This window comes from Salmo trutta, chromosome 12, assembly GCF_901001165.1.
Source record: "Salmo trutta chromosome 12, fSalTru1.1, whole genome shotgun sequence".
Lineage (NCBI taxonomy): Eukaryota > Metazoa > Chordata > Actinopteri > Salmoniformes > Salmonidae > Salmo > Salmo trutta.
Genome location: NC_042968.1, coordinates 45,742,966 through 45,769,666, shown reverse-complemented (window position 1 = coordinate 45,769,666; position 26,701 = coordinate 45,742,966). Strand labels below are relative to the sequence as shown.

Genomic DNA, 26,701 nt, shown 5'->3' with positions numbered 1-26,701 from the left:
GGGGATGTATCAGCTTTGAGTCATCTTGGGGATGTATCAGCTTTGAGTCATCTTGGGGATGTATCAGCTTTGAGTCTTCTTGGGGATGTATCAGCTTTGAGTCATCTTGGGGATGTATCAGCTTTGAGTCTTCTTGGGGATGTATCAGCTTTGAGTCATCTTGGGGATGTATTAGCTTTGAGTCATCTTGGGGATGTATCAGCTTTGAGTCATCTTGGGGATGTATCAGCTTTGCACATCTGGATTTGGGGATTTTCTCAAGCTCTGTTCAGTTAGATGGGGAGCGGCAACGAACATTTTCAATGGGATTCAAGTCTGGGATTTGGCTGGGCCACTCAAGGACTTTCACATTCTTGATCTGAAGCGATTCCAGCGTTGCTTTGGCTGTATGCATTGTCCTGTTGGAACGTAAATCATCTCCCCGGTCTAAGGCCATTTGCACTCTGAAGCAGGTTCTCATCAAGGGTTTTCTTATGTTAGCACCATTCATTGTTCCCATTGTTCCCTCTATCCTTACCAGTCCCCCAGTCCCTGCCACTGAAAAGCATCACTGAAAAGCATGCTGCCACTGAAAAGCATGCTGCCACCACCATGCTTCACAGTAGGGATGGTGTTAGATGGGTGATGAGCTGTGCCTGTTTTTTCCAGACATAGCGCTTTGCATTCTGGCCAAATAGTTAAATTTTTGTCTCATCACACCACAATATTTTGTCTTATGCTCTGAGTCCTTCACGGGCCTTTTTGCAAACTCCAGGCATCCTGTAATGTGCCTTTTTCTCAGAAGTGGCTTCCGTCTGGCCACTCTCCTATAAAGCCCCGATTGGTGAAGTGCTATAGAGACTGTTGTCCTTCTGGCAGGTTCTTCCATCTCAGCCAAGGAGCTTCGTAGTTCTGTCAGAGTGGTCATTGGGTTCTTGGTCACTTTCCTGACCAACGTCTTTCTTGCCAGGTTGCTCAGTTTGGTAGGACTGCCAGCTCTAGGCAGATTCTGGGTATCTCCATTTTTTTTCTTCCCCCAATGATTGAGACCACTGTGCTGTTGGAAACGTTCAACACTCGAGAAATTGTTTTACACCCTTCCCCAGATATATGCATATCATCACAATTCTCTCTCGGAGATCTACGGACAGTTCTTTGGACTTCATTGTATAGTTTCTGCTCTGACATGCACTGTCAGCTGTGAGATCTTATAGTGGGACTGTATATAGACAGGTGTGTTTCTTTCTAAATCATGTCTAAACAATTGAATTTATCACAGGTGGACTTCAATCAAGTTGTGGTGACATCTCAAGGATGATCAAAAGAAATTGGATGCACCTGAGCTCAATTTGGAGTGGTATAGCAAAGGAGTGTAAATAATTATGTAAATTACATTTCTGTATTTCATTTTCAATAAATGTGCAAACATTTCTAAAAACATGTATTTCTGAGGTATTGTGTGTAGATGGGTGAGAGAAAAAAATCTACGTAATCCATTTTGAATTCAGGCTGTAACAACAAAATGGGGAATAAGTCAAGTGGTATGAATACTTTCTGATGGCACTGTAGGGGCTTGGCATGGCAAGGCATTGGTGCTGGACTCTAGCTCTCTGGCCGTTCCAGCCACCAGCACGTCAGTGCATCTCAGCTCTTTACAAGATTGCTTGTGTAATGCCATCTGTATTCAGGGGATGAGCGCCTACATTTTGCACCCAGGCAAAGCGAGAGAGAGAGAGAGGGAGAGAGGGAGGGAGAGAGACAGACGCAGAGAGAGAGAGAGTGAGAGAGAGCTCCTGTCCAGCAGCCATAACTCCACATTGCTTTTTCTCTGCTCTCACTCTACCTCTTGTCCTTCTCGTAAAGGAAAACAAATGCACCGATGTGATGTTACAGTGCAGATATGTGAATTGGGTGAAGATTCAACAAAGAGAATCAATTCAACACCACAGAGATCTCTCACTATGGTTGATTTTTCCCTTTACATTTTCACACAAAATTGTCAGTCCTTCCATTTACAAGTGTTCACATTTATGAGTATTCATCTTGACGTGCTGCTATATGCTAAATTAATCACAAAGTCTGAGGCTTGATTGCACTGATTGAAACAGCAATCTCTTTAGAATGAATTGAGAAAAATCCATTGTTACCTATAATAGCACTTTCCATTTTGGACCGAGCTGTGTTTTTAATTACTATACATGGTGAATTAGCTAATGAATAATGAATGGTATTCCACACGCTAAGTGCTCCGACTGCTAATGCACTGAACCTTTCTTTTTCTCTCCATCTCTCCTCCTCTCTCTCTGTCTCTCTCCCTCGCTCCTCCTCTCTCTCTGTCTCTCTCCATCTCTCCTCCTCTCTCTCTCTCTCTCTCCATCTCTCCTCCTCTCTCTCTCTCTCTCTCCATCTCTCCTCCTCCTCTCTCTGTCTCTCTCCCTCGCTCCTCCTCTCTCTCTCTCTCCATCTCTCCTCCTCTCTCTGTCTCTCTCCATCTCTCCTCCTCTCTCTCTGTCTCTCTCCCTCGCTCCTCCTCTCTCAGTCTCTCTCCATCTCTCCTCCTCTCTCTCTGTCTCTCTCCCTCGCTCCTCCTCTCTCTGTCTCTCTCCATCTCTCCTCCTCTCTCTCTGTCTCTCTCCCTCGCTCCTCCTCTCTCTGTCTCTCTCCCTCGCTCCTCCTCTCTCTGTCTCTCTCCCTCGCTCCTCCTCTCTCTGTCTCTCTCCATCTCTCCTCCTCTCTCTCTGTCTCTCTCCCTCGCTCCTCCTCTCTCTGTCTCTCTCCATCTCTCCTCCTCTCTCTCTGTCTCTCTCCCTCGCTCCTCCTCTCTCTGTCTCTCTCCATCTCTCCTCCTCTCTCTCTGTCTCTCTCCATCTCTCCTCCTCTCTCTCTCTCTCTCTCCATCTCTCCTCCTCTCTCTCTGTCTCTCTCCCTCGCTCCTCCTCTCTCTCTGTCTCTCTCCCTCTCTCCTCCTCTCTCTCTCTCTCTCCATCTCTCCTCCTCTCTCTCTGTCTCGCTCCCTCGCTCCTCCTCTCTCTCTGTCTCTCTCCATCTCTCCTCCTCTCTCTCTGTCTCTCTCCCTCGCTCCTCCTCTCTCTCTGTCTCTCTCCATCTCTCCTCCTCTCTCTCTGTCTCGCTCCCTCGCTCCTCCTCTCTCTCTGTCTTCTCCTCCCGATCTCTCCTCATCTCTCTCCTCTCTCTCCATCCTCCTCTCATCTCTCTCTCTCTCTGATCTCTCTCCTCTCTCTCTCTCTCTCTCTCTCTCTCTGTCTCTCTCCATCTCTCCTCCTCTCTCTCTCTGTCTCTCTCCATCTCTCCTCCTCTCTCTCTCTGTCTCTCTCCATCTCTCCTCCTCTCTCTCTGTCTCTCTCCATCTCTCCTCCTCTCTCTCTCTCTCTCTCATCTCTCCTCTCTCTCTCTCTCTCTCTCTCTCTCCATCTCTCCTCCTCTCTCTCTCTGTCTCTCTCCATCTCTCCTCCTCTCTCTCTCTGTCTCTCTCCATCTCTCCTCCTCTCTCTGTCTCTCTCTCTCTCCTCTCCTCTCTCTCTCTCTCCTCCTCTCTCTGTCTCTCTCCCTCGCTCCTCCTCTCTCTGTCTCTCTCCCTCGCTCCTCCTCTCTCTCTGTCTCGCTCCCTCGCTCCTCCTCTCTCTCTGTCTCTCTCCATCTCTCCTCCTCTCTCTGTCTCTCTCCATCTCTCCTCCTCTCTCTCTGTCTCTCTCCCTCGCTCCTCCTCTCTCTCTGTCTCTCTCCATCTCTCCTCCTCTCTCTGTCTCTCTCCCTCACTCCTCTCTCTGTCTCTCTCCCTCACTCTCCCTCGCTCTCAGTTGATTAGGTTTCCCTCTGTAAGGCATTATCTAGTGTGTTGAAGAGATAGAGAAGGGGGACTGGAACTATCTATGTACCTTGTTTGTATTGAACAGTAATTTATGACTGCTGGCTGGGCGGGCAGCAGCATAGACACAGCATGGGGTCCATCAGTATTGTGTAGATAGATGGCATGTCAAAAGACAACATATGTAATCCTTCACCACTACAGAGATGACAACGTTTCTTTTTTCCTAAATGAGAAGGGTTTTGTGCACACACACAGACACACACAGACACATGCTTTGAAGCACAGACACACACACACACACACATGGTGTCACCCTCAAAGAGGTTTAATCTCTCTCCCGCTCTCTCCCCCATCCCCCTGGACTTCCAGACCTCAATCGTCTTGCTTTAAGACCCCCCCCCCCCACTGAGCTTCCTGTGTTTCCAGCAGAAATATCAAAGCAGATTACTATGAAGAAAGGAGAATAGAAAACTACAAATTCACACTGCTGAGATGTTCCTAATTCTTTATTTATTCAGCCCAAATATATTTGATGGTGCTTTGTTTAGAATTTTTTTACAGATTCTTTAATCCTCTGTTCACCCTTCATAATAGTGGAGATAATTATAGTTGTCTGCTTGAGGTGAATTGAATTTCTTTGCTGAAATTGATTGTAGGTCGTAGGTTGAGGTGTGCTGGAAGACGATGACGCTCGTGTCTGGGGTGGAGTGGAGATGTGCTGAGCTATAGTTTATAGCTAACAACGTTGTAGCCGTGGCGCTGACTGGTAATTTATGCATTGGAACATGGTGCACTAAGTTCAGCAAAGGATTTTTTAATCACCTCATAATTACTTTTGGGTTTCTCAGGGAATCATTGTAACAAGTACTATGTGCCATTTGGTAACAAGCTGTTGTGATGAGTTATTCCTCTCTGGTAGGCTACAGTACCGAGAGGTGGTTTTGATATCTCTACTCAAATCTGATATTCACTACCCACATGGGGCAAACAACAGGGACTATACATTTGATGTGATAATGCTATGTAGGTGGATATGTTTTCTCTCAGATATTGTATGAATGGAATCAAATTCCCCGGTACGCTTGGTAAGGATCCGATGTGTAATGGCAGAAACACTGTATCAGGCATTAACAAAAAATCCTACAGCAAATAGCATCTGTTTTCATTATCCTGCAGTCTAATGTTGGTTCGTCACAGCACAGAGACAGAATGCTCCTGTCCTTTTCATCTCCCTGTACACCAATGGTCTGAATGCATAGCCAAACAGCTGTGACAGGGCAGAAGACAGGATACACCCTAGTGAACTAATCCCTCTCTCAAAATGTGCATTTTACATGCTGTAGTCAGTGGAATCATGCATAGATGGCTGCTGAGTCGCAAGCATTGTGCTGTTTGATTTTCATTTAGAATCTCCCTCAACACCCTCTGACTGACTGACTGACTGAATGACTGACCGACCTACTGACCGACCGACTGACTGACCGACTGACCAACTCACTGACTGACTGACTGACTGACCGACTGACCGACTGACCGACCGACCGACCGAACGACCGACTGACCGACCTACTGACCGACCGACTGACTGACAGACCGACCGACTGACTGACCGACTGACCAACTGACTGACTGACTGACCGACTGACTGACTGACCGATTGACTGACTGACAGACCGACTGACTGACTGACCAACTGACCAACTGACTGACCGACCTACTGACCGACCGACTGACTGACCGACTGACCAACTGACTGACTGAATGACTGACTGACCAACTGACCGACTGACTGACCGACTGACTGACCGACTGACTGACTTACCGACTGACTGACCGACTGACTGACCGACCGACTGACTGACCGACTGACTGACCGACTGACTGACTGACTGACTGACCGACCGACTGACTTACCGACTGACTGACCGACTGACTGACTGACCGATTGACTGACTGACAGACCGACTGACTGACTGACCAACTGACCAACTGACTGACCGACCTACTGACCGACCGACTGACTGACCGACTGACCAACTGACTGACTGAATGACTGACTGACCAACTGACCGACTGACTGACCGACTGACTGACCGACTGACTGACTTACCGACTGACTGACCGACTGACTGACCGACCGACTGACTGACCGACTGACTGACCGACTGACTGACTGACTGACTGACTGACCGACCGACTGACTTACCGACTGACTGACCGACTGACTGACTGACTGACCGACTGACCGACTGACTGACCGACTGACTGACCGACTGACTGACTGACTGACCGACTGACTGACCGACTGACCGACTGACTGACTGACTTACCGACTGACTGACCAACTGACTGACTGACTGACTGACTGACTGACTGACTGACTGACTGACCGACTGACTGACTTACCGACTGACTGACCGACTGACTGACGAACTGACTGGCCGACATGGTGCTTGGGAAACATGGGTTTATTGTGGTGAAGTCAGATTCTCAATAGTTTAATTGATGAATTAAAGGGGCTTTTCATTACCAGTCATTAAAATGTTAACAAGTCCCTCCTCTCTGACGTCATCAAGCTTTCTGATAAGGCAGATGTGTCGGTCACTCTTCAAACCAATTGCAGGTCAGAAAGTTTGCATAAAGCATTCGTAAATTCTTCACAGTGATGATGTGCCAGATATGCAAAAGTCCTTCATATTGTCTTACTGAAGATACACTTAGAAAGAGGTCATCATAAACAACGCCAACCAACCAACAGAATCCAAATCTGCCATCACTGCCATCATCATTATTGGCTCATCCCAGAGTGCGTGTGGGAATAGCCAATCATGTCAGTCCTAGAACATATTGCTGATGTTGCTGTCTGGAAGTGGAAGGTTGACCTATTGTTTATGAGGATGTCACCTTGCTGAATGTATACAGTATATATTTTTTCAAGCCAGATAAGACTGCACTATGTAAGACACATTCTAGCCATTGTGTTGCACCACAAGGTATTTATCTGGTCATTCGATGTAATTTACACACACTTTACTATTCTATAGTAAAATACCAGTAGCTAATGAATCGTTTAGCCTAGAATGCTAATAGGTTGCATCCTTAGATACACAGATGATTCATGCAGTGCTTTATCATGCCCTACTCTTGGTTTCAAGTGTGATCTGTTCAGTAGCAGTCATGTGGTGGGAGTAGATCTGTGTTGCTCTGACCTGTGACTAGAATACTAACACTTCTCCAACATTCAGACACAGAAACAGCCAACCCGGCCCGCCCCTCGCCGCCACCCAGGGCGTACTGTCTGATCCCACTACCCTCACACACACACGCACGTGCACGCGCACGCACACACACACACACACACACACACACACACACACACACACACACACACACACACACACACACACACACACACAAACACACAAACACACACACACACACACACACACACACACTCTGATGCCCCCACAGGGACAGAGACAGCCCCCCAAACACAGTGAGATCTCAGCAGATTATTTATCCCTACAATTATCCTAATGGAGCAGCGGCATTAGGTAATATGTGGCCAGATTGAATTATCACTGTGAGCTGTGAGTCTCCCTTTATATCGGTCTTATTCAGCACTAGAACACTGAAAGAACCGACTTCCACACAGAACAATGTACCAAACCAAACACTGTAGTACACGTATCTCTGTCCTTGAGCTGTTCTTGTCTATTCATGTTCTGTATTATGTCATGTTTCATGTTTTGATTGGACACCAGGAAGAGTAGCTGCTGCATGAGAAGCAGCTAATGGGGATCCTAATAAATTAAATTATAAAGAAATATCAGCCTGTATCACAATACAACACCAGCATACAGTGGGAGCATCCTTTATGCAGCAACACGCGCACAACATGAGCTAATGCACTGTGGCTGTGAACGTGCCCCTTCCAAGCCATTATCTTGCCGTTGATGAGGTCTGGCTGGGATGAACTTAAAGGGAAACTCCTAGTGCAGGCTACAGTGGGAAGTTGAGCTCGCTTCATTGTGACCTTTCCAGTGTTTTACCCATTGTCTGAGTTTCTGCTGTGACCTATATCAAATGATGGCTGTTGGATTTTGCCCTCGTTGCCGTCCTCTATTTCAACATGATTACAGATTCTGGTTTGATTGCCCTCGTTTTAGGTCATCCAAAAATATTGTGATAATTTCCAAACGCTAAAACGCTTACGCCATCTGGGATTGGTTTAGTCTGCCTTAGGAAGGGTACATGCCAGGTCTGGTCAGAGATTCAATCCGTAGATTACCATCCAGTAATAAACTGATGATGTTTACCATGTGACCAACGATGCAGCTCATTGCTGAGGGTGAGCCTAATTCATGATAAGGAGCCTTATTAACCCAGGTCACAAAAGAACAAACAGATCTCACAAAAAAAAGGACTCTCATCTTACTGAGGGAATGACAGTGCTTCACTTACTGTCTGGAAAAGAATGGAGTCTTACAGTACATTTTTCATAGGTTTTCAGCATTTGCCTTTCCTCAGAATGATCACTTGAATCCAGAAAAATAGCTAATGTGCTAAATGTGCTATTGCTTCAGTCTGCGGAGCTTCAGCACGACGTATGTGGCAAAGAATTCACATCCATCTTGTTCAGTTAGAAATGCCTTGCAGATCCATCCTTTGGAACAGGTCACTGGACTAAAACGCTAGCATGCAAGCAAGTTGTGTGTTTTCTAGTGTTTCTGCCTGAGGTTAATGACTGTCTAACAGTGAGGCAAGACTTTTTTTGATTTATTTCTTATTCAGATTTATTTTTTTAGACTATATTTTCCTTCTTAATTATTTTCCCCTAACCCTCCTACCCCTCCCTTAATTGGAATAAACTAATCCAATATATTTTCATTCTTAATTAATTTCCCCTAACCCTCCTACCCCTCCCTTAATTGAAGTAAATGAATTAAATATATTTTCCTTCTTTATTATTTTCCCCTAACCCTACTACCCCTCCCCTAATTGGAGTAAACTAATGGATAACAATACGTAGGCTTCCAATTCCAGCTTATACATACTATATACATTTACAGGACACGCCTTAGCTTGGGTTTAACTAGCACACTGGTCTACTCTCCGTTCCTGGAGAGTTGCTGGGTGATTTAACTAGCACACTGGTCTACTCTCCGTTCCTGGAGAGTTGCTGGGTGATTTAACTAGCACACTGGTCTACTCTCCGTTCCTGGAGAGTTGCTGGGTGATTTAACTAGCACACTGGTCTACTCTCCGGTCCTGGAGAGTTCCTGGGTGATTTAACTAGCACACTGGTCTACTCTCCGTTCCTGGAGAGTTGCTGGGTGATTTAACTAGCACACTGGTCTACTCTCCGTTCCTGGAGTGTTGCTGTGTGTGAACCCTGTGTTTATGTTGGTGCACATCAAGTTAAAGATGGAATATACTGTAGTTTGTTTATGCTTATTCATGAAATGTATTATAAAGTGAATGTTCCCTTATGAAAGATCCTCCAGTATCCTAATTTGCTGGAGCTTGGGAATTATGTTGTTGTGCCGTAAACATCCAGATTGATAGAGACACTCTCTTGGTCAGCGTTATAGTATGGCTCCTACATGTGTTGAACCATATTTTTTGGGGTCACTTCATTCCACAGACGCCCTTGGCAACCATGCCATAACTTCAGCAGAGGAGGCTGGTGGGAGGAGCAATAGGAGGACAGGCTCATTGTAATGGCTGGAATGGAATCAATGGAACTGTATCAGACACATCAAACATATGGAAACCACGTTTGACTCCGTTCCATTCCAGCTATTACAATGAGCCCATCCTCCTATAGGTCCTCCCACCAGCCTCCCCTGAACTCCAGAGAACTGTTTTCTATTATCCACTTGTCCCCATACCCATGGCTGTCCCTGTCTGAGAGAGTGCTACTCCGACATAGCCCAGATAATGCGTTTCCCACTTGTTATAGAATAGGTTTCACACACTAAACCCTCCACAAAGATTACGTTACTCACTGTGAGACTGATAAAAATGGTTAGTAGGGTGTTTTAAGGAATATTCTGTATAATTTCAATCTTGAAACAGATTACACGGTAATCCAATCCAGTTTATCCTCCTACACGTTTAGGGAAGCCACACTCTTAGTTAACCCATTAAGTTGAAATCGGCTGCAACATTCTTGGTTGCTATCTTCGCTAGAGGGTCCCTTTCGACAGATATCCAGGATGTTAACCCTGGCCTCAGGCCCAACCTTATCTGTTCTTCTACAATTGGAAAAATAGGTGCTTTTATGATTTGGATACAACACCACTGGAAGCACTGCAAACAAAAACGCTTAACCTAGTTCTATAATATACAAAATCTGAAAATGATGTTGTTTATGATATGGATACAATACCACTAGAAGCAAATGCAAACAAAACACTTAACCTAGTTCTATAATGTACAAAATGTGAAAATGATGTCCTTTATGATGTGGATCGACAAAGCAACCATAAACAGCACCCTTAACCTAGTTATATGAAGCAGTGAGAAGCACATAAAGGTAAATTATTTGTAATTTTAATTTGTAATGTATCAGACTGCAAGGGCAACGGGTACGGTATTTTAATCTAAAGAATTTCCCTAACAGATGCTCACGTAGTGCTCTTTAGTGAATGTTCAAGACGTTCAAATGTATTTTGATATTGCAAGCTTAAAGCACAGATCCAACCTCTTACTGATGTCTATATTTAGGAGACTGGTGGGTCAGAAAGAATAAAACAGGACCAAAATGGGTTTTGTAGTGCGGACCACACAGTAACCCTGAGGCCCCTATCACAACACTGCTTGACATCAGAGCACTGCATCACTCTGAATACTACCCACTCACCGGTCCAGTTACCATGACACATCCCACACTTCCATCCATGTCTGAGCCCATTTCAGATTCTCCTCCATTCCTTGTGAAATGAAATGCAAAACATGATTGATTTGGTGCATTAGCTTTTGTATTAGCTGACCGGGTCTTGCTACATAGTAGAAACAGGGAAGGTATTGTCTGATAAAGCATGTATGTCTATCATTAGCATCGAGACAAGAGGACTGTGTGTCTAGTGTACTTACACCTGAATGAAAATTAGACCATAGTATACACTGAGTGGAAAAACATTAGGAACACCTGCTTTTTCCATGACAGACTCACCAGGTGAAAGCTCTCATTGATGTCACTTGTTAAATCCACTTCAATTAGTGTAGATGAAGGGGAGGAGATGGGTTAAAGAAGGATTTTCAAGCCTTGAGACAATTGGGACATGGATTGTGTATGTGTGCCATTTAGAGGGTGAATGGGCAAGACAAACTATTTAAGGGCCTTTGAACGGGGTATGGTAGTAGGTGCGAGGTGCACCGGTTTGTGTCAAGAACTTTTTTCACGCTCAACAGTTTCCAGTGTGTAGCAAGAATGGTCCACCACCCAAAGGACATCCAGCCAACTTGACACAACAGTGGGAAGCATTGGAGTCAACATGGGCCAGCATCCCTGTGGAACGCTTTCAAATACCTTGGTAGAGTCCATGCCCTGATGAATTGAGGCTGTTCTGAGGGCAAAAGGGGGCCAACTAATAATCAGTGTATACACACTATGATACATGAAACTTATCTGCCTTCATGTTGGTATAAATTATGTTAATTTGGATGTAGATTCTACTGAAGTTAGTTGGTTGTATTGACGAGTCAGGAGATAACCGTCAGCTTTTCTGAGAGACAGACACAGTGATCTTTTCAGACTCCCACCACACATACATCATCAGATTTACCTCATCTAGAGTCCTCATCTAGAGTCCTGTGTTTTACCCTATCCATCTAGAGTCCTGTATTTTACCCAATCCATCTAGAGTCCTGTGTTTTACCCAATCCATCTCGAGTCCTGTGTTTTACCCAATCCATCTCGAGTCCTGTGTTTTACCCAATCCATCTAGAGTCCTGTGTTTTACCCAATCCATCTAGAGTCCTGTGTTTTACCCAATCCATCTAGAGTCCTGTGTTTTACCCAATCCATCTAGAGTCCTGTGTTTTACCCAATCCATCTAGAGTCCTGTGTTTTACCCAATCCATCTAGAGTCCTGTGTTTTACACAATCCATCTAGAGTCCTGTGTTTTACCCAATCCATCTAGAGTCCTGTGTTTTACCCAATCCATCTAGAGTCCTGTGTTTTACCCAATCCATCTAGAGTCCTGTGTTTTACCCAATCCATCTAGAGTCCTGTGTTTTACCCAATCCATCTAGAGTCCTGTGTTTTACACAATCCATCTAGAGTCCTGTGTTTTACCCAATCGATCTAGAGTCCTGTGTTTTACCCAATCCATCTAGAGTCCTGTGTTTTACCCAATCCATCTAGGGTCATGTGTTTATTTTTGCTCAATCGTGTAAAATAGCAAGATGTTATCCTGTATTTTAAGCCTTATCCAGAATGTGAATTACATCAAAAATGAAATCCATTGTCTGAGGATTGTGTTGCACTATCTGACATAAAACAAAAAGGGGACAGTTTGATGAAAATGCTTCGAATAAAGGTTAAAATACATGATTACGCAAAACACGTCATTATTTCAATCATTGTTGGCATTGTGTACGGACACTAATGTGGCACATTGCTTATCTTGTTTCATGCGTCAAATTAGTCTCAATCAGACAATCACATTATATTATTCACGCATGTGAGAGCTGATTGCTCCTTTTTTATGCTCTTGTGATCACAGCATCTTAAAATAGATCTCTTGTATACATGTCATGATCATGAGTACATTCCGCTACTTGTCTACAGCAGGGTTCCCTAACTGAATCTAGTTGATCCCTGGTCTACAGTCTGAGATCATGTACTGACGGCCCGCGGGCTGAATCTAGTTGATCCCTGGTCTATAGTCTGAGATCATGTACTGACGGCCCGCGGGCTGAATCTAGTTGATCCCTGGTCTATAGTCTGAGATCATGTACTGACGGCCCGCGGGCTGAATCTAGTTGATCCCTGGTCTATAGTCTGAGATCATGTACTGACGGCCCGGGGGCTGAATCTAGTTGATCCCTGGTCTACAGTCTGAGATCATGGACTGTATGGTCTCTCAGTAATGTTTTGGGTTTCACATTGATTACATTGCTGAACTTTTGACCTTGCTTGCTATGCCAAACAAGTACTGTATGTAGGTCTGTTATTAAAATCAAGCACACAAGTGAATACTTTGACTGTAGATGTACACAGATGTACTATCTCAATTTAACCAGTTTCTCACAGCAGGAAAATAATCCTGCATCAACAGGAAATAGCAGTTGTTATGTGGATTATAATTCAGGGATACTTTTGTAAGGGTGGACACATTTTTAGTTAGGATAAATAAAGTCTGATACTTTAAAGTGGAAATTACAAACTTTAGAAGCCCTTTTTAAATCTGGAATTTGCATTTCCTGTTGCCCAGGAAAATTCTCTGTGACAACACAGTGATCAAATGAAGAGAGCACTTCTCTATTAGACCATGTACTTTCATCACAGCGTCTTAAAATAGATCACCTTACCTCCCGACACAACAAGCATAAAAAACACCTGTTCCTAGCTAAATGTTCAGTGTTTTTTAATTCATTATTAGAAAAATTGTGAGTGTGAGAGCTTTCAAGGGATTCACTGTTTTCATGCACGGAAATATACAGTGGAGTCCAAAATGATTGGATCCCTTGGATAAAGATGATAAAAGATAGACTTTATGAAATAAATTATACAAACACTGAGCTATACTACATGGCCAAAAGTATGTGGATTCAACTACACCTGTTGCTGACAGTGTATAAAATCGAGCACACAGCCATGCAATCTCCATAGACAGAAAATTGGAAGTTGTATGGCCTGTGCTGAAGAGCTCAGTGACTTTCAACGTGGCACGCCACCTTTCCAACAAGTCAGTTTATCACATTTCTGCCCTGCTGGAACTACCCTGGTCAACTGTAAGTGCTGTTATTAGGAAGTGGAAATGTCTAGAAGCAACAACGGTTAAGCTGTGAAGTGGTAGGCCACACAAGCTCACAGACCGGGACCGCCGAGTGCTGAAGTGTGTAGTGCGTAAAAATCGTCTGTCCTGGGTTGCAACACTTACTACCGATTTCCAAACTATCTCTGGAAGCAACTTCAGCACAATAACTGTTTGTCGGGAGCAATGTTCCCTCTAATTCTTTCCAGCACTGAGCAAATTTCAGGTCTGCTGAGTGCAAACTTCTAGCTAGCGTTTACTGTGAACACTGAGGCTGTCCCCACTTTATGTTACAGTAGCCATGTAGCCATGTAGGCTACTGTGGCTATTTGATCATAATGTAGGCCTACCAGAGTGGCCTACCATCAAAAACAATTGAGAAAATGAATCCCATAACATTTTAACATGGAAATAGCTGTTCTATCATTCAGCCTACAGTAGCAGCCAATGTGTGGTGTTCAATGTAGGCCTACCTTCCATGAGACTTATGAAAAACCTGCAGGGCTCGACATTAACCTGTTTATCAACTTGTCCTTCAGTAGCAGCAGCTTGTATGTGAGTGGGTGTGCGTAGAGTCAGTGTAAATGTATGTGCATATTATGTGTGAGTGAGAAAATTATGGAGTGAGTGTTTGTGTGTGTGTTGGAGTGACAGTGTGTGTGTGAGTGTGTAGGGCCCTGTGAGTGTGCATAGAGTCAGTGCAAATACTGAAATAAAACGTCAATAAAGATATAAGGTAAACTTCTGTTGTTCGATGCAAGAAACCCTTTTACAAAATCAAATACATTATTATTCTCATACCATTATTAGAGAGAATCAGACAAATTATGCTACCCTCTGCCTATTGGCCACTTAGCTTATTCGAGCCTGTCTCAAAATGCAACACTGCCCCTTTAAGTCAAAATAAGCTCTTTACCTGACTCACATTTCAAATATGTCTAGAAATGTATACATTTTGTGCTATTGTAGGAAGCAATCACTCCCCTATTGCTGACTTCAAATGATCTATAACTGGGCTAATAACTCACTAACTAGCAAAGGATATCAACAAAATGTGCAGTTGTGGCTACATTCAGCTCTTGTGTTGATCAGGCAAAAAAAGAGCATCTACTCATGACTGCTCATGCTGTAAACACAGTCCAGTTCAAAATAAATGGCACAGATTCATACATGGCAATGGTCTATTTGCATATAGGCCTACTGCAGCTCTGATTGTTTATGCCACACTGGTCTGTGAAGAGTAGGGGTTGAGTAGTGCGTGTCAATGTAACAGAATCCTACTCCGATACGTTCTGCCTACAACAAAATCTCTTGCATAGTTTGTTTTGTTTCGGTATGTTGCATTGAAAGTGGCTAATATTGCGTTGTTTCGATCACAATTGCAACAGTAAAAGGAAACGATAGTGTTAACAGGAAAAACTCTAGAACAGTGGTCACCAACCTTTTCTGAGTCAAGATCACTTTCTGAGTCAAAATGCAAGCCGAGAACTACCGCTTAGATTTTTTTTTACGTGACTTAAAAAACATAAGCCTCCCAAGTGGTGCTGTGGTCTAAGGTACTGCATTGCAGTGCTTGAGGTGTCACTACAGACCCAGGTTCAATCCCAGGCTGTGTCAACCAGGAGATCCATGAGGCGGTGCACAATTGGCCCAGCGTCGTCGTGGTTAGGGGAGGGGTTGGTTGGCTGGGATTTCCCTGGTCACATCGTGCTCTAGTGACTCCTTGTGGCGGGCCGGGCACTTGCAAGCTGACTTCCACTCACTGTACAGTGTTTCCTCCAACATGTTGGTGTGGCTGGTTTCTGGGTTAAGCGACCAGTGTGCCAAGAAGCAGTGCGGCTTGGCAGGGTCATGTTTCATGGGACGTATGTCTCTTGACCTTCGCCTCTCCCGAGTCCGTAGGGGAGTTGCAGTCATGGGACAAGACTGTAACTACCAATTGGATAGCGGTGAAAAGTACACTAAAAATATATATTAAAAAAACAAGTCGTAAGCCTATGCACATTAACCAATAAACAGTATTGTAGCAATGAGGTTTGTGCAGTAAACTATAGGCCCAATACATTATCACTGCATACTGGCTTTGCTTGAATTGCCCTGCCAATGAATTGTTGCTCGGGCTATTTAAAAAAAATTATATTTGGATTATATTGAAGGCTATATGATCACACTAGTAATACATATGTTTGTTGTATTACTTGGGAGGCATAGCTTGCCTAGTGGTTAGACCATTGGACTAGTAACCGAAAGGTTGCAAGATCGAATCCCCGAGCTGACAAGGAACAAATCTGTTGTTCTACCCCTGAACAAGGCAGTTAACCCACTGTTCCTAGGCCATCATTGAAAATAAGAATTTGTTCTTAACTGACTTGCCTAGTTAAATAAAGGAAAATAATATATAAAATAGATAAATAAAAAAATAGCTGAGTGTGCATACATTTAAATAATTAGCTTTTTTTATTTCACTGGGCTGATGGTGCCTGCATCCGATGGTCAGTCTCAGCGGAGGCAGAGAAGAGCAGACTGAGGGTCTGTCTCTCAACATCCCTCCTCTCTCCCTTTCCTCCACTGACACGGACCAAAAAGAGACACCGTGTTCCAGCTGATGGCAAAACTGGAGTCTCGCCGCATTATTTCTGCCTCATGCACAAATTCATGTTGTTACTCCTATGAACAGAGAAAGTGACATATTCCTGGATATTAAAAAAGACCCAAGCTGCTAATAATAACAACAACACAAGCCTATAGATACACTTTCCTACCCGTTCATTACTGCTGCACTGCTTGTTGTAGCGCTGAGTGGAAATAGGAAGAACACACATTTTAGGGCTTATAAAAGTGTTGAATACAAAGTGTTGACAGTGCTGAGTAAGAAGTTAAACTCAGTCATAAAAACTGCAGCTCTTTGCTGTATTCATTGACAGTTTCTAGATGGTTTAAAACATGTTGAAATCTCACAGTATCAACTCTGCTGTAGCTTTCTTTTCTGCCTGATACGTTACTACAGACATGGTCATCTGAGCCATCCCATTGGCCAGCGGTAGGCCTATAGTGCACTTGATTTGCTCCCTGGGCCTGCCAGGAAGACAGAGTTTGTACCTTCAGCCCGAGACTAATAAAATATATTGGAACACAAGGCTTTATGGTTTAGTTTTCTACAGAAATGTTTGCCGATCAACTAGGAATGCCTTGGAGATCGACCAGTTGATCGCGATCGACCAGTCGGTGACCACTGCTCTACAAAGTTGAGTGCAGTTCAGTCTCGTGCTTCTCTCTGTGGGCTGATATTTCTGCGAGGCAATCTTTCAGATGGAACATTGGTCAGGAGCTTCATGAAATGGGTATCCATGGCTGGAGTGGTATAAAGCTCACTGGAGCAGTGGAAACGTGTTCTCTGGAATGATGACTCACGTCTCACCATCTAGCAGTCCGACGGACAAATCTGTGTTTGACGGATGCCAGAAGAACGCTACCTGCCCCAATGCATAATGCCAACTGTAATGTTTGGTGGAGGAGGAATAATGGTCTGGAGCTGTTTTTCATGGTTTGAGCTAGCCCCCTTAGTTCCAGTGAAGGGAAGTCTTAACGCTACAGCATACAATGACATTCTAGATGATTCTGTGCTTTCAACTTTGTGGCTACAGTTTGGGTAATGTCCTTTCCTGTTTCAGCATGACAATGCTCCCATGCACAACGCGAGGTCCATACAGACATTTACCAAGTACCAGGACATTTTAGCCAACAACCTGGTTGCCTCTGCCAGGAGGCTGAAACTTGGCCGCAAGTGGATCTTCCAGCAAGACAATAACCCCAAGCACACATCAAATTCCACAAAGAAATTGCTTATTGACCACAAAATCAACATTTTGCAATGGCCGTCTCAGTCTTCGGACTTGAACCCGATTGAAAACCTTGGTTTGAATTGAACTGGGCAGTCTATAAAGCGCAGATGAAGGAAATCAAAGATCTGGAAAGATTCTACATTTACATTTTAGTCATTTAGCAGACGCTCTTATCCAGAGCGACTTACAGTAGTGAATGCATACATTTTCATACATTTCATACATTTTTTTTGTACTGCCCCCCCGTGGGAATCGATATGGAGGAATGTCTACGATCCCTCCCAATGTGTTTACTAATCTCACAAAACATTTTTGAAAAGGATCAGTGTCGTTTTCCTCACAAGGAGACGGTGCTGGAGTATTGAAAACAGGGGAGGGTGCTGGAGTATTGAAAACAGGGGAGGGTGCTAGAGTATTGAAAACAGGGGAGGGTGCTGGAGTATTGAAAACAGGGGAGGGTGCTGGAGTATTGAAAACAGGGGAGGGTGCTGGAGTATTGAAAACGAGGGAGGGTGCTGGAGTATTGAAAACAGGGGAGGGTGCTGGGGTATTGAAAACAGGGGAGGGTGCTGGAGTATTGAAAACAGGGGAGGGTGCTGGAGTATTGAAAACAGGGGAGGGTGCTGGAGTATTGAAAACAGGGGAGGGTGCTGGAATATTGAAAACGGGGGAGGGTGCTGGAATATTGAAAACAGGGAAGGGTGCTGGAGTATTTAAAACAGGGGAGGGTGCTGGAGTATTGAAAACGGGGGAGGGTGCTGGAGTATTGAAAACAGGGAAGGGTGCTGGAGTATTGAAAACAGGGGAGGGTACTGGAGTATTGAAAACAGGGGAGGGTGCTGGAGAATTGAAAACAGGGGAGAGTGCTGGAGTATTGAAAACAGGGGAGGGTGCTGGAGTATTGAAAACAGGGGAGGGTGCTGGGGTATTGAAAACGGGGGAGGGTGCTGGAGTATTGAAAACGGGGGAGGGTGCTGGAGTATTGAAAACTGGGGAGGGTGCTGGAGTATTGAAAACAGGGCAGTGTGCTGGAGTAATGAAAACTGGGGAGGGTGCTGGAGTATTGAAAACAGGGGAGGGTGCTGGAGTATTGAAAACAGGGGAGGGTGCTGGAGTATTGAAAACAGGGGAGGGTGCTGGAGTATTGAAAACGGGAGGATGCTGGAATATTGAAAACAGGGGAGGGTGATGGAGTATTGAAAACGGGAGGGTGCTGGAGTATTGAAAACAGGGGAGGGTGGTTTGAGGGTGGTTTGATGAGCATGAAAATTATGTGAACCATATTCCATGGCCGTTTCAGTCTCCAGATCTCAACCCAATGGAACCCGTATGGGAGATTCTGGAGAGGCATCTGAAACAGCATTTTCCACCACCATCAACAAAACACCAAATTATGGAAGTTCTCGAGGAATGGTGTCGCATCCCTCCAATAAGGTTCCAGACACTTGTAGAATCTATGCCACGGTGCATTGAAGCTGTTCTGGCAGCTCGTGGTGGCCCAACTCCCTATTATTTGAAGACACTTTATGTTGGTTGTTTATTTTATTTTGTCAGTTACCTGTATATTATTACCCAACAGAAACTATTCTGCGTCAATGCTTTTGTCACCATTGGTGTTTTTCCATAGGCCTCCCTCCCTGCAATCAGCCTTTAAAGCGATGAGGCTGCTATGCAGAGTGGTTGTAGCGTAATGCCGGCTTGACAAAACGAACCCCTGCTAGGCCGTGGCCTGATTCCGTCTGACGCCCCCAGTGGAAGTGTCTCTTGGCGGGCTTCTCACACCGCTCTGGAGTGGCATCTCTGCTGGTGCTAACCACTTTCACAGGGGCATATTTAGAGATTCATTTCCCACTGATTAAATCACCCACTCGGCCACGCTGGAAAATGCATTTCCACATCGCTTCACAATTTTCTCCGTTTAGAAAACACCTGTCAAAACAGAGTCGTTTTCTTTGCCTCTGGGTCCCTCTGAACGAGACGATTGCTGATATGACTTGAGTTAGAAAAGCTGAGGAGAGATGAGAATGTTTAAGGGCCTTGAAAAATCTTGTTCACTTTTATATTTGACATAACGAGTATCGCTCGTGTATTGTGAGTAGAAACATGTTCGGAATGTGCTAATATATTTTCCTCTACATCTCTATCTATTATATTACACATTTTACTCTCTCATGGTGAATGATGCTGTTATATCAGGAGAATATTAGACATAGTTTGTTATGGTGGAAAACAGTGCGTTCGGAAAGTATTCGGACCCCTTGACTTTTTCCACAATTTGTTACGTTACAGAATTATTCTAAAATTGATTAAATATTATTTTCCCTCATCAATCTAAACACAATACCCCATGACGACATGGCAAAAACAGTTTAGACATTTTTACAATTTTAATTTGAAAAGAAAATGGAAATATCACATTTACATAAGTATTCAGACCGTGTACTCAGTACTTTGTTGAAGCACCTTTGGCAGCGATTACAGCCTTGATTCTTCTTGGGTATGATGCTACAAGCTTGGCACACCTGTATTTGGGGAGTTTCTCCCATTCTTCTCTGCAGATCCTCTCAAGCTCTGTCAGGTTGGATGGGGAGCGTCGCTGCACAGCTATTTTCAGGTCTTTCCAGAGATATTCGATCGGGTTCAAGTTCGGGCTCTGGCTGGGCCACTCAAGGACATTCAGAGACTCGTCCCAAAGCCACTCCTGTGTTGTCTTGGTTGTGTGCTTAGGGTTGTTATCCCATTGGAAGGTGAACCTTCGCCCATGTCTGAGGTCCTGAGGATCAGGTCCTGAGGATCAGGTCCTCTGGATCAGGTTTTCGTCAAGGGTCTCTATGTACTTTGCTTCGTTCATCCTTCCCTCGATCCTGAATACTCTCCCAGTCCCTGCCTCTGAAAAATATTCCCACAGCATGATGCTGCCACCACCATGCTTCACCGTAGGGATGGTGCCAGGTTTCTTCCAGATGGGAGGCTTGGGATTCAGGGCAAAGAGTTCAATCTTGGTTTCTTCAGACCAGATAATCTTGTTTATCATGGTCTGAGTCCTTTCGGTGCCTTTTGGCAAACTTCTAGCGGGCTGTAATGTGCCTTTTATTGAGGAGTGGCTTCCGTCTGGCAACTCTACCATAAAGGCCTGATTGGTGGAGTGCTGCAGAGATGGTTGTCCTTCTGGAAGGTTCTCCCATCTCCAGAGAGGAACTCTGGAGCTCTGTCAGAGTGACAATTGGGTTTTTGGTCACCTCCCTGACCAAGGCCCTTCTTCCACGATTGCTTTTCCAGGAAGAGTCTTGGTGGTTCCAAACTTCTTCCATTTATGAATGATGGAGGCCACTGTATTATTCGGGACCTTCAATGCTGCAAAAATATTTTGGTACCCTTCTACAGATCTGTGCCTCTACACAATCCTGTCTCGAAGCTCTACGGACAATTCCTCCGACCTCATGGCTTAGTTCTTGCTTTGACGTGCACTGCCATCTATGGGACCTTATATAGACATGTGTGTGCCTTTGCAAATCATGTCCAATCAATTCAATTTCCCACAGATGGACTCCAATCAAGTTGTAGAAACATCTTAGGGATGATCAATGGAAACAGGATGCACCTGAGCTCGATTTTGAGTCTCATAGTTAAGAGTTTGAATACTTATGTAAATAAGGTATTTCTGTAATTTTATTTTTATACATTTGCAAAAATGTCTTAAAACCTGTTTTTGCATTGTCATTTAGGGTATTGTGTATAGATTGATGAGGATAAAATATAATTTTAGAATAAGGCTGTAACGTAACAAAATGTGGAAAAAGAGAAGGGGTCTGAATACTTTCCGAATGCACCGTTTGTTGTTATATCAGAATAATATTAGACATTGTTTCAACACCAGTACCATCTCTGTTGTTGACTTATTTCTAAGCTGGTAGACACGTCCTCCACTAAAAACATTTATTGTGAGAAGTGAAATTCATCTACTTTTTGAGACTAAAAAAACAGTCAGTTTTTTTACCAGTTTGTTACAGCACTTTGTGACAAATCAATTTATTAAATGAAGTATACAACAAGAGAGAAATTGACTGACTGGTTATATTGTCTTATTGCAGATGTACAGATGAATAATTAACTTCCCAGGTTAGAACCTGAATGACAACTATTTGTATGTATTTATTGATGAGAGAGGAAAGTTCATATGGGAGTTAGAAGCTGAGTTTTTCAGTTCTGTTGCCCCCAGTCATGAAGCCTGTCCTTTGGAGTCCTGATATCCCTGACTGCTCTAATGCTCCACAGATGGACAGTGTTTATGATGACTATCTAGGATGAGTGAACATCCATCCATCCCCAATGATAAGGCAACTACATTTCACCATCTCTCTTCCTCATGTAGGTCATTATCCCAGGCATGTGCATTGAGCACAGACAGTATGGTGTCCCTTCAATAGACTTTATACACATAAAAAGAAGTGGCATTACCCATAATTACCTTCTGTTCTGCATCTAGTTTTCTTTGCTTGTCCACTGCCTAATCTGTTGTACTTTTCTCTCTTCTCTTTACAATATTTCAGAGAGGACCACCAGCCACTGAACTATGAATGCCGATCACAATGATCTCCTCCCTCCAGCGCCAGACAATGAGAGATCTTAGGCTGAGGGGGGCTCGGTCCTATCCCCTCTTCGTGCTGCTGTTGGCCCTCCAGATCCTGGCGGTGGCCGGCCTGGTGCGTGCCCAGACCTGCCCCTCTGTCTGCTCCTGCAGCAACCAGTTCAGCAAGGTGATCTGCACCCGCCGGAGCCTGCGCGATGTCCCCGACGGCATCTCAACCAACACACGTTACCTGAACCTGCAGGACAACCTCATCCAGGTGATCAAGGTGGACAGCTTCAAGCATCTACGGCACCTGGAAATCCTGCAGCTGAGCAAGAACCACATCCGCAACATCGAGATTGGCGCCTTCAATGGCCTGGCCAGTCTCAACACCCTGGAGCTGTTCGACAACCGTCTCACCACCATCCCCAATGGGGCCTTCGAGTACCTCTCCAAGCTCAAGGAGCTGTGGCTAAGGAACAACCCCATCGAGAGCATCCCGTCGTACGCCTTCAACCGGGTCCCCTCCCTGCGAAGACTGGACCTGGGAGAGCTCAAGCGCCTCTCTTACATCTCAGATGGAGCCTTCCAGGACCTCAGCAACCTGCGCTACCTGAACCTGGGCATGTGCAACCTCAAAGAGATCCCCAACATCCTACCCTTGGTCAGGCTGGAGGAGCTAGAGATGTCAGGGAACCAGATCTCTGTCATAGGGCCTGGCTCTTTCGCAGGGCTGGCGAACTTGCAGAAGCTGTGGATGATGCACGCTCAGATCCAGACCATCGAGAGGAACTCCTTCGACGATCTCCAGTCCCTGGTGGAGCTCAACCTGGCCCACAACAACCTCACCCTGCTGCCCCACGACCTCTTCACCCCCCTACACCGCCTGGAGAGAGTCCATCTGCACCATAACCCGTGGAACTGTAACTGTGACATCCTGTGGCTTAGCTGGTGGCTGAAGGAGACAGTGCCTGCCAACACCAGCTGCTGTGCCCGCTGCCACACCCCAGCCAGCTACAGGGGTCGCTACATCGGCGAGCTAGAGCACAGCTACTTCCAGTGCGACGTGCCTGTCATCGTGGAGCCGCCGGCAGATCGCAACGTCACAGAGGGCATGGCGGCTGAGCTCAAGTGCAGGACGAGCTCGTTGACCTCGGTCAGCTGGCTCACCCCCAACGGGTCTCTGGTGACCCACGGGGCGTACAAGGTGCGCCTGGCCGTCCTCAACGACGGGACGTTGAACTTCACCACCGTCACCATGCAGGACACGGGGACTTACACCTGCATGGTGAGCAACACGGCGGGCAACATCTCCGCCTCGGCTGTGCTCAACGTTACCTCGGTGGAGAACAGCGGCGTCACCTACTTCACCACAGTCACCGTGGAGACCACAGAGACAGTAGACGACAGCCAGACTCCTGCTCTTCCACCGATTGGCTGGGTATCATCTTCGACCACCAGGGGGCCTCCAGTCCAGACCAGGACCACAGAGCGGACCTACACCGTCTCTGTTCTGGATCTGGATGGGGAGGGGGACCGCGGCTTGGAGGAGGTGATGAAGACCACCAAGATCATCATCGGCTGCTTCGTGGCCATCACGCTCATGGCCGCCGTCTTGCTGGTCATTTTCTACAAGATGAGGAAGCAGAACCACCAGCAGGACCCCGATGGCCCCGCCTCCTCAATGGAGGTCATCACAGTGGAGGAGGAGCTCGCCGGTGTCGCTGCCATGGAGACCCACTTACACCTGCCTCCATTGGAGCATTACAACCATTACAACACTTACAGGAGCACCTACCACCACTCCCACACACAGGAACCTTTACTGATTCAAGCCAGCTCAAAAGACAATGTGCAAGAGACCCAAATTTGATCGAGATTCACTAGAGGAATCTGATATCAGCTATCTCATACAGGAAGTATCATGGACAGAAGGGTAAGGATTACTGTGGGAATGACTTGACACTGACTTGACTGATGATGTTAACGATCAAATGGATCAACATCTTTCAAAATGTGTGTGCTATTTGAAAAAGTGTCTTTACAAAACAGAAATTATTTATTTAAAAAATATATGTCTAGTGGCTAAATCAAGAAAAACAAATCTGAATGAGCTTTTTAGCTCCAATTTTATTTCACTTCTGTGTGATGTTGGGGGAAGAATGGTTCACTGCAAACTCATCTACTCAAATGAATTCTCTACATTCAAACCATGTTCAGATCCTTTCCAAATATGAGTGCAGCAACAGAATAGATTAACACAGCTTCCATTTGACGATAGGGCCATTTCAGATGAAAATATAATACTGCCTTGTTTGAGAATTTTTATCAAAATGTTTGAAGGTCATTATAATATCCCAGATGCCCTGGTGTTTTCCTTATTCCTTTGGATATATTCACAGCCCTCGCATATTATCACAGCTACATTACATAAAACTGATGAAGAGGGAGGATCCTCATATTACACTGTACCCTTCCTGTCACTCAAATTAGATGAGATACAGATGTTCCCATGACTTGGCTGTTAATGAAATGAGCAATGAGGCCAACATGCCTCGGGAACCAGACGGCCAAATGACTGAACATGCATTTTCCCGGCTCTTAATCAACAACTATACATCCTTGACTTAAATTAAGATGAAGGTCTCTCTCCCGCCTCGCTCCCTCCCTCCTTCCCCTCTCCTATCACACTCTCGCTCTCTTCTCTCTCTCCCTCCTCTCACACTGTATCTCTTTCACTCTATCACTCTCCACCTCCTACCTCCCCTCTCTCTTTTCCCCTCTCTCTCTCTCTCTCTCTCTCGCTCTCATTCTTCCAACCCCTCTCCTTCACCTCTCATCCTACTCTCTCCCTCCCCTTTCTCCTTTGCTCATCCTCCTCTCTTACACTCTCTCTTCTCCTCTCTCTTCTCCTCTCTCTCTCTCTCTCTCTCTTTCTCTGGCACATTCATCTCTCCTCTCGACATATCTCATTTGTCTCTCTTTAGACATGGGGGGAATGGCAGTGCAGCAGAAGATGTGGGAGAATGAAGGGGAGGCTCCACGGCCCTACGGTAATGTGTTAATGATCTAGATCAGCAGCACTGTCGCGTTACCTTGGTATCACCCTAGGGTCACAGACGCTCGTGGGCTGATAGCCCGTCTGTTAGTGCAGATAAAGCTCGCATGTAATTCAGCGTGACCCTGGTTGGCCAACACAGGGGGCTAACCGTCTGTACTGTCAGTCTGTAGTAAACAGGGAGGTGTAATCGCTCATTAAACTGCATCAGCAGTCCATTTGTAGGCTTCTAGATGAGCTAGAGGAGAAGTTGATACAGCAAACAGCTTGAAAACTCCAACCCGTATCCCTTTACACAGCAGCTAATGGAGAAGCTAGTCTTCTGATTTCTGATAGGTTCCTACTCTGATCTTCTCGGCCATGTTTGTCAGGGAAAATACACAAGCCAAGGCCTTTTGATGGCGCCTCTCTCATCGTCCATCTATCACAACACCGCCTTGTCTTTTCTCTGCTCTGTTTACACGGTGCATTTCATTTGGTAGTTGAGTGAAGGAGGGAGGAAGGGAGGGAATGAGGAAAGGAGGGAGGGGTTTGGCCCATGATGGCCATGGGGGCAGATATTGAAGATGTGACGCAATAGCAGTGAAAAACAGATAAGGAATGAAGAGCGCAGAAATAGCCGACGGACAGTCGCCATGGAAACACGGACCTTGTGTGGAGCGTGAGGAGGAGCAGATATGCCAGGGCTGTTGTCCCGGAGCTAACAACTGCCGCTTAACTTTACAATACAATTCCGCAAAATCCACTGTTAGATTGCAGGCTAAAGTGTCTCGGTGAATTACAGCGGCACGGAGTTATGCTTCAGTTGTATCCACTAAGTTAACACAACTGCGTTGACGGAGAGAATGTTTGGTACGACAGGCAGCACTAAACCAAAGCAGCTACTTAGGGACACATTTGGTTTGCATCATAGCAGGGCACAGCCAGTTGTCATTAGCTGACATGCAGTAAGCGGCCATGACTGCTTGTGTCATGCTTATGACAATACGAAGATAAAGAAAGTCTCACACTCCATATTATTCTCCCGACAATTGAATGGGTAAACATGACCTTTTCAATATCAGGTGGTGCTGTGGCTCAGGCACTAGAGCATGGCGCTTAACACACCAAGGTTCTAAGTTTGATTCTCGCTGGTGCCACACATATGTAAAATGTATGCAAGTCCCTTTGGATAAAAGTGTCTGCTAAATGGCATATATTACTATTGTGTTAGTATCTCCAACTGGCATCCAAATAGACTGGATTGACTCAATACAGACATTAGTGCTCAGTGTGAAAGTCATAGGCATTTGATTTTTGGGTATATGAACCTGTTTTTAGTATGTACTGAGCATTACGCCAGTTGTTCATAATAAAGAAATTGCATATACAGAATCATTCATTCAACACTTAAGCATCCATATTCATAAAACATGTATCTCTGACAAGGCCAT

The 26,701-nt window shown here is 45.1% G+C and overlaps 1 protein-coding gene across 1 annotated transcript in view; it reads left to right on the top strand.

Moving 5' to 3' along the window:
- The window catches only part of LOC115203644 (leucine-rich repeat-containing protein 4C-like), a 39,702-nt gene extending 14,785 nt beyond the window's left edge, over nucleotides 1–24,917 (top strand). The window contains exon 2 of the mRNA XM_029768535.1: nucleotides 22,191–24,917. Within this exon, the coding sequence (XP_029624395.1) occupies nucleotides 22,218–24,083 (1,866 nt within the window). The 5' untranslated portion in view covers nucleotides 22,191–22,217 and the 3' untranslated portion in view covers nucleotides 24,084–24,917. The remainder of the gene's footprint in view (nucleotides 1–22,190) is intronic.
- The last annotated feature ends 1,784 nt before the right edge of the window (nucleotides 24,918–26,701 follow it).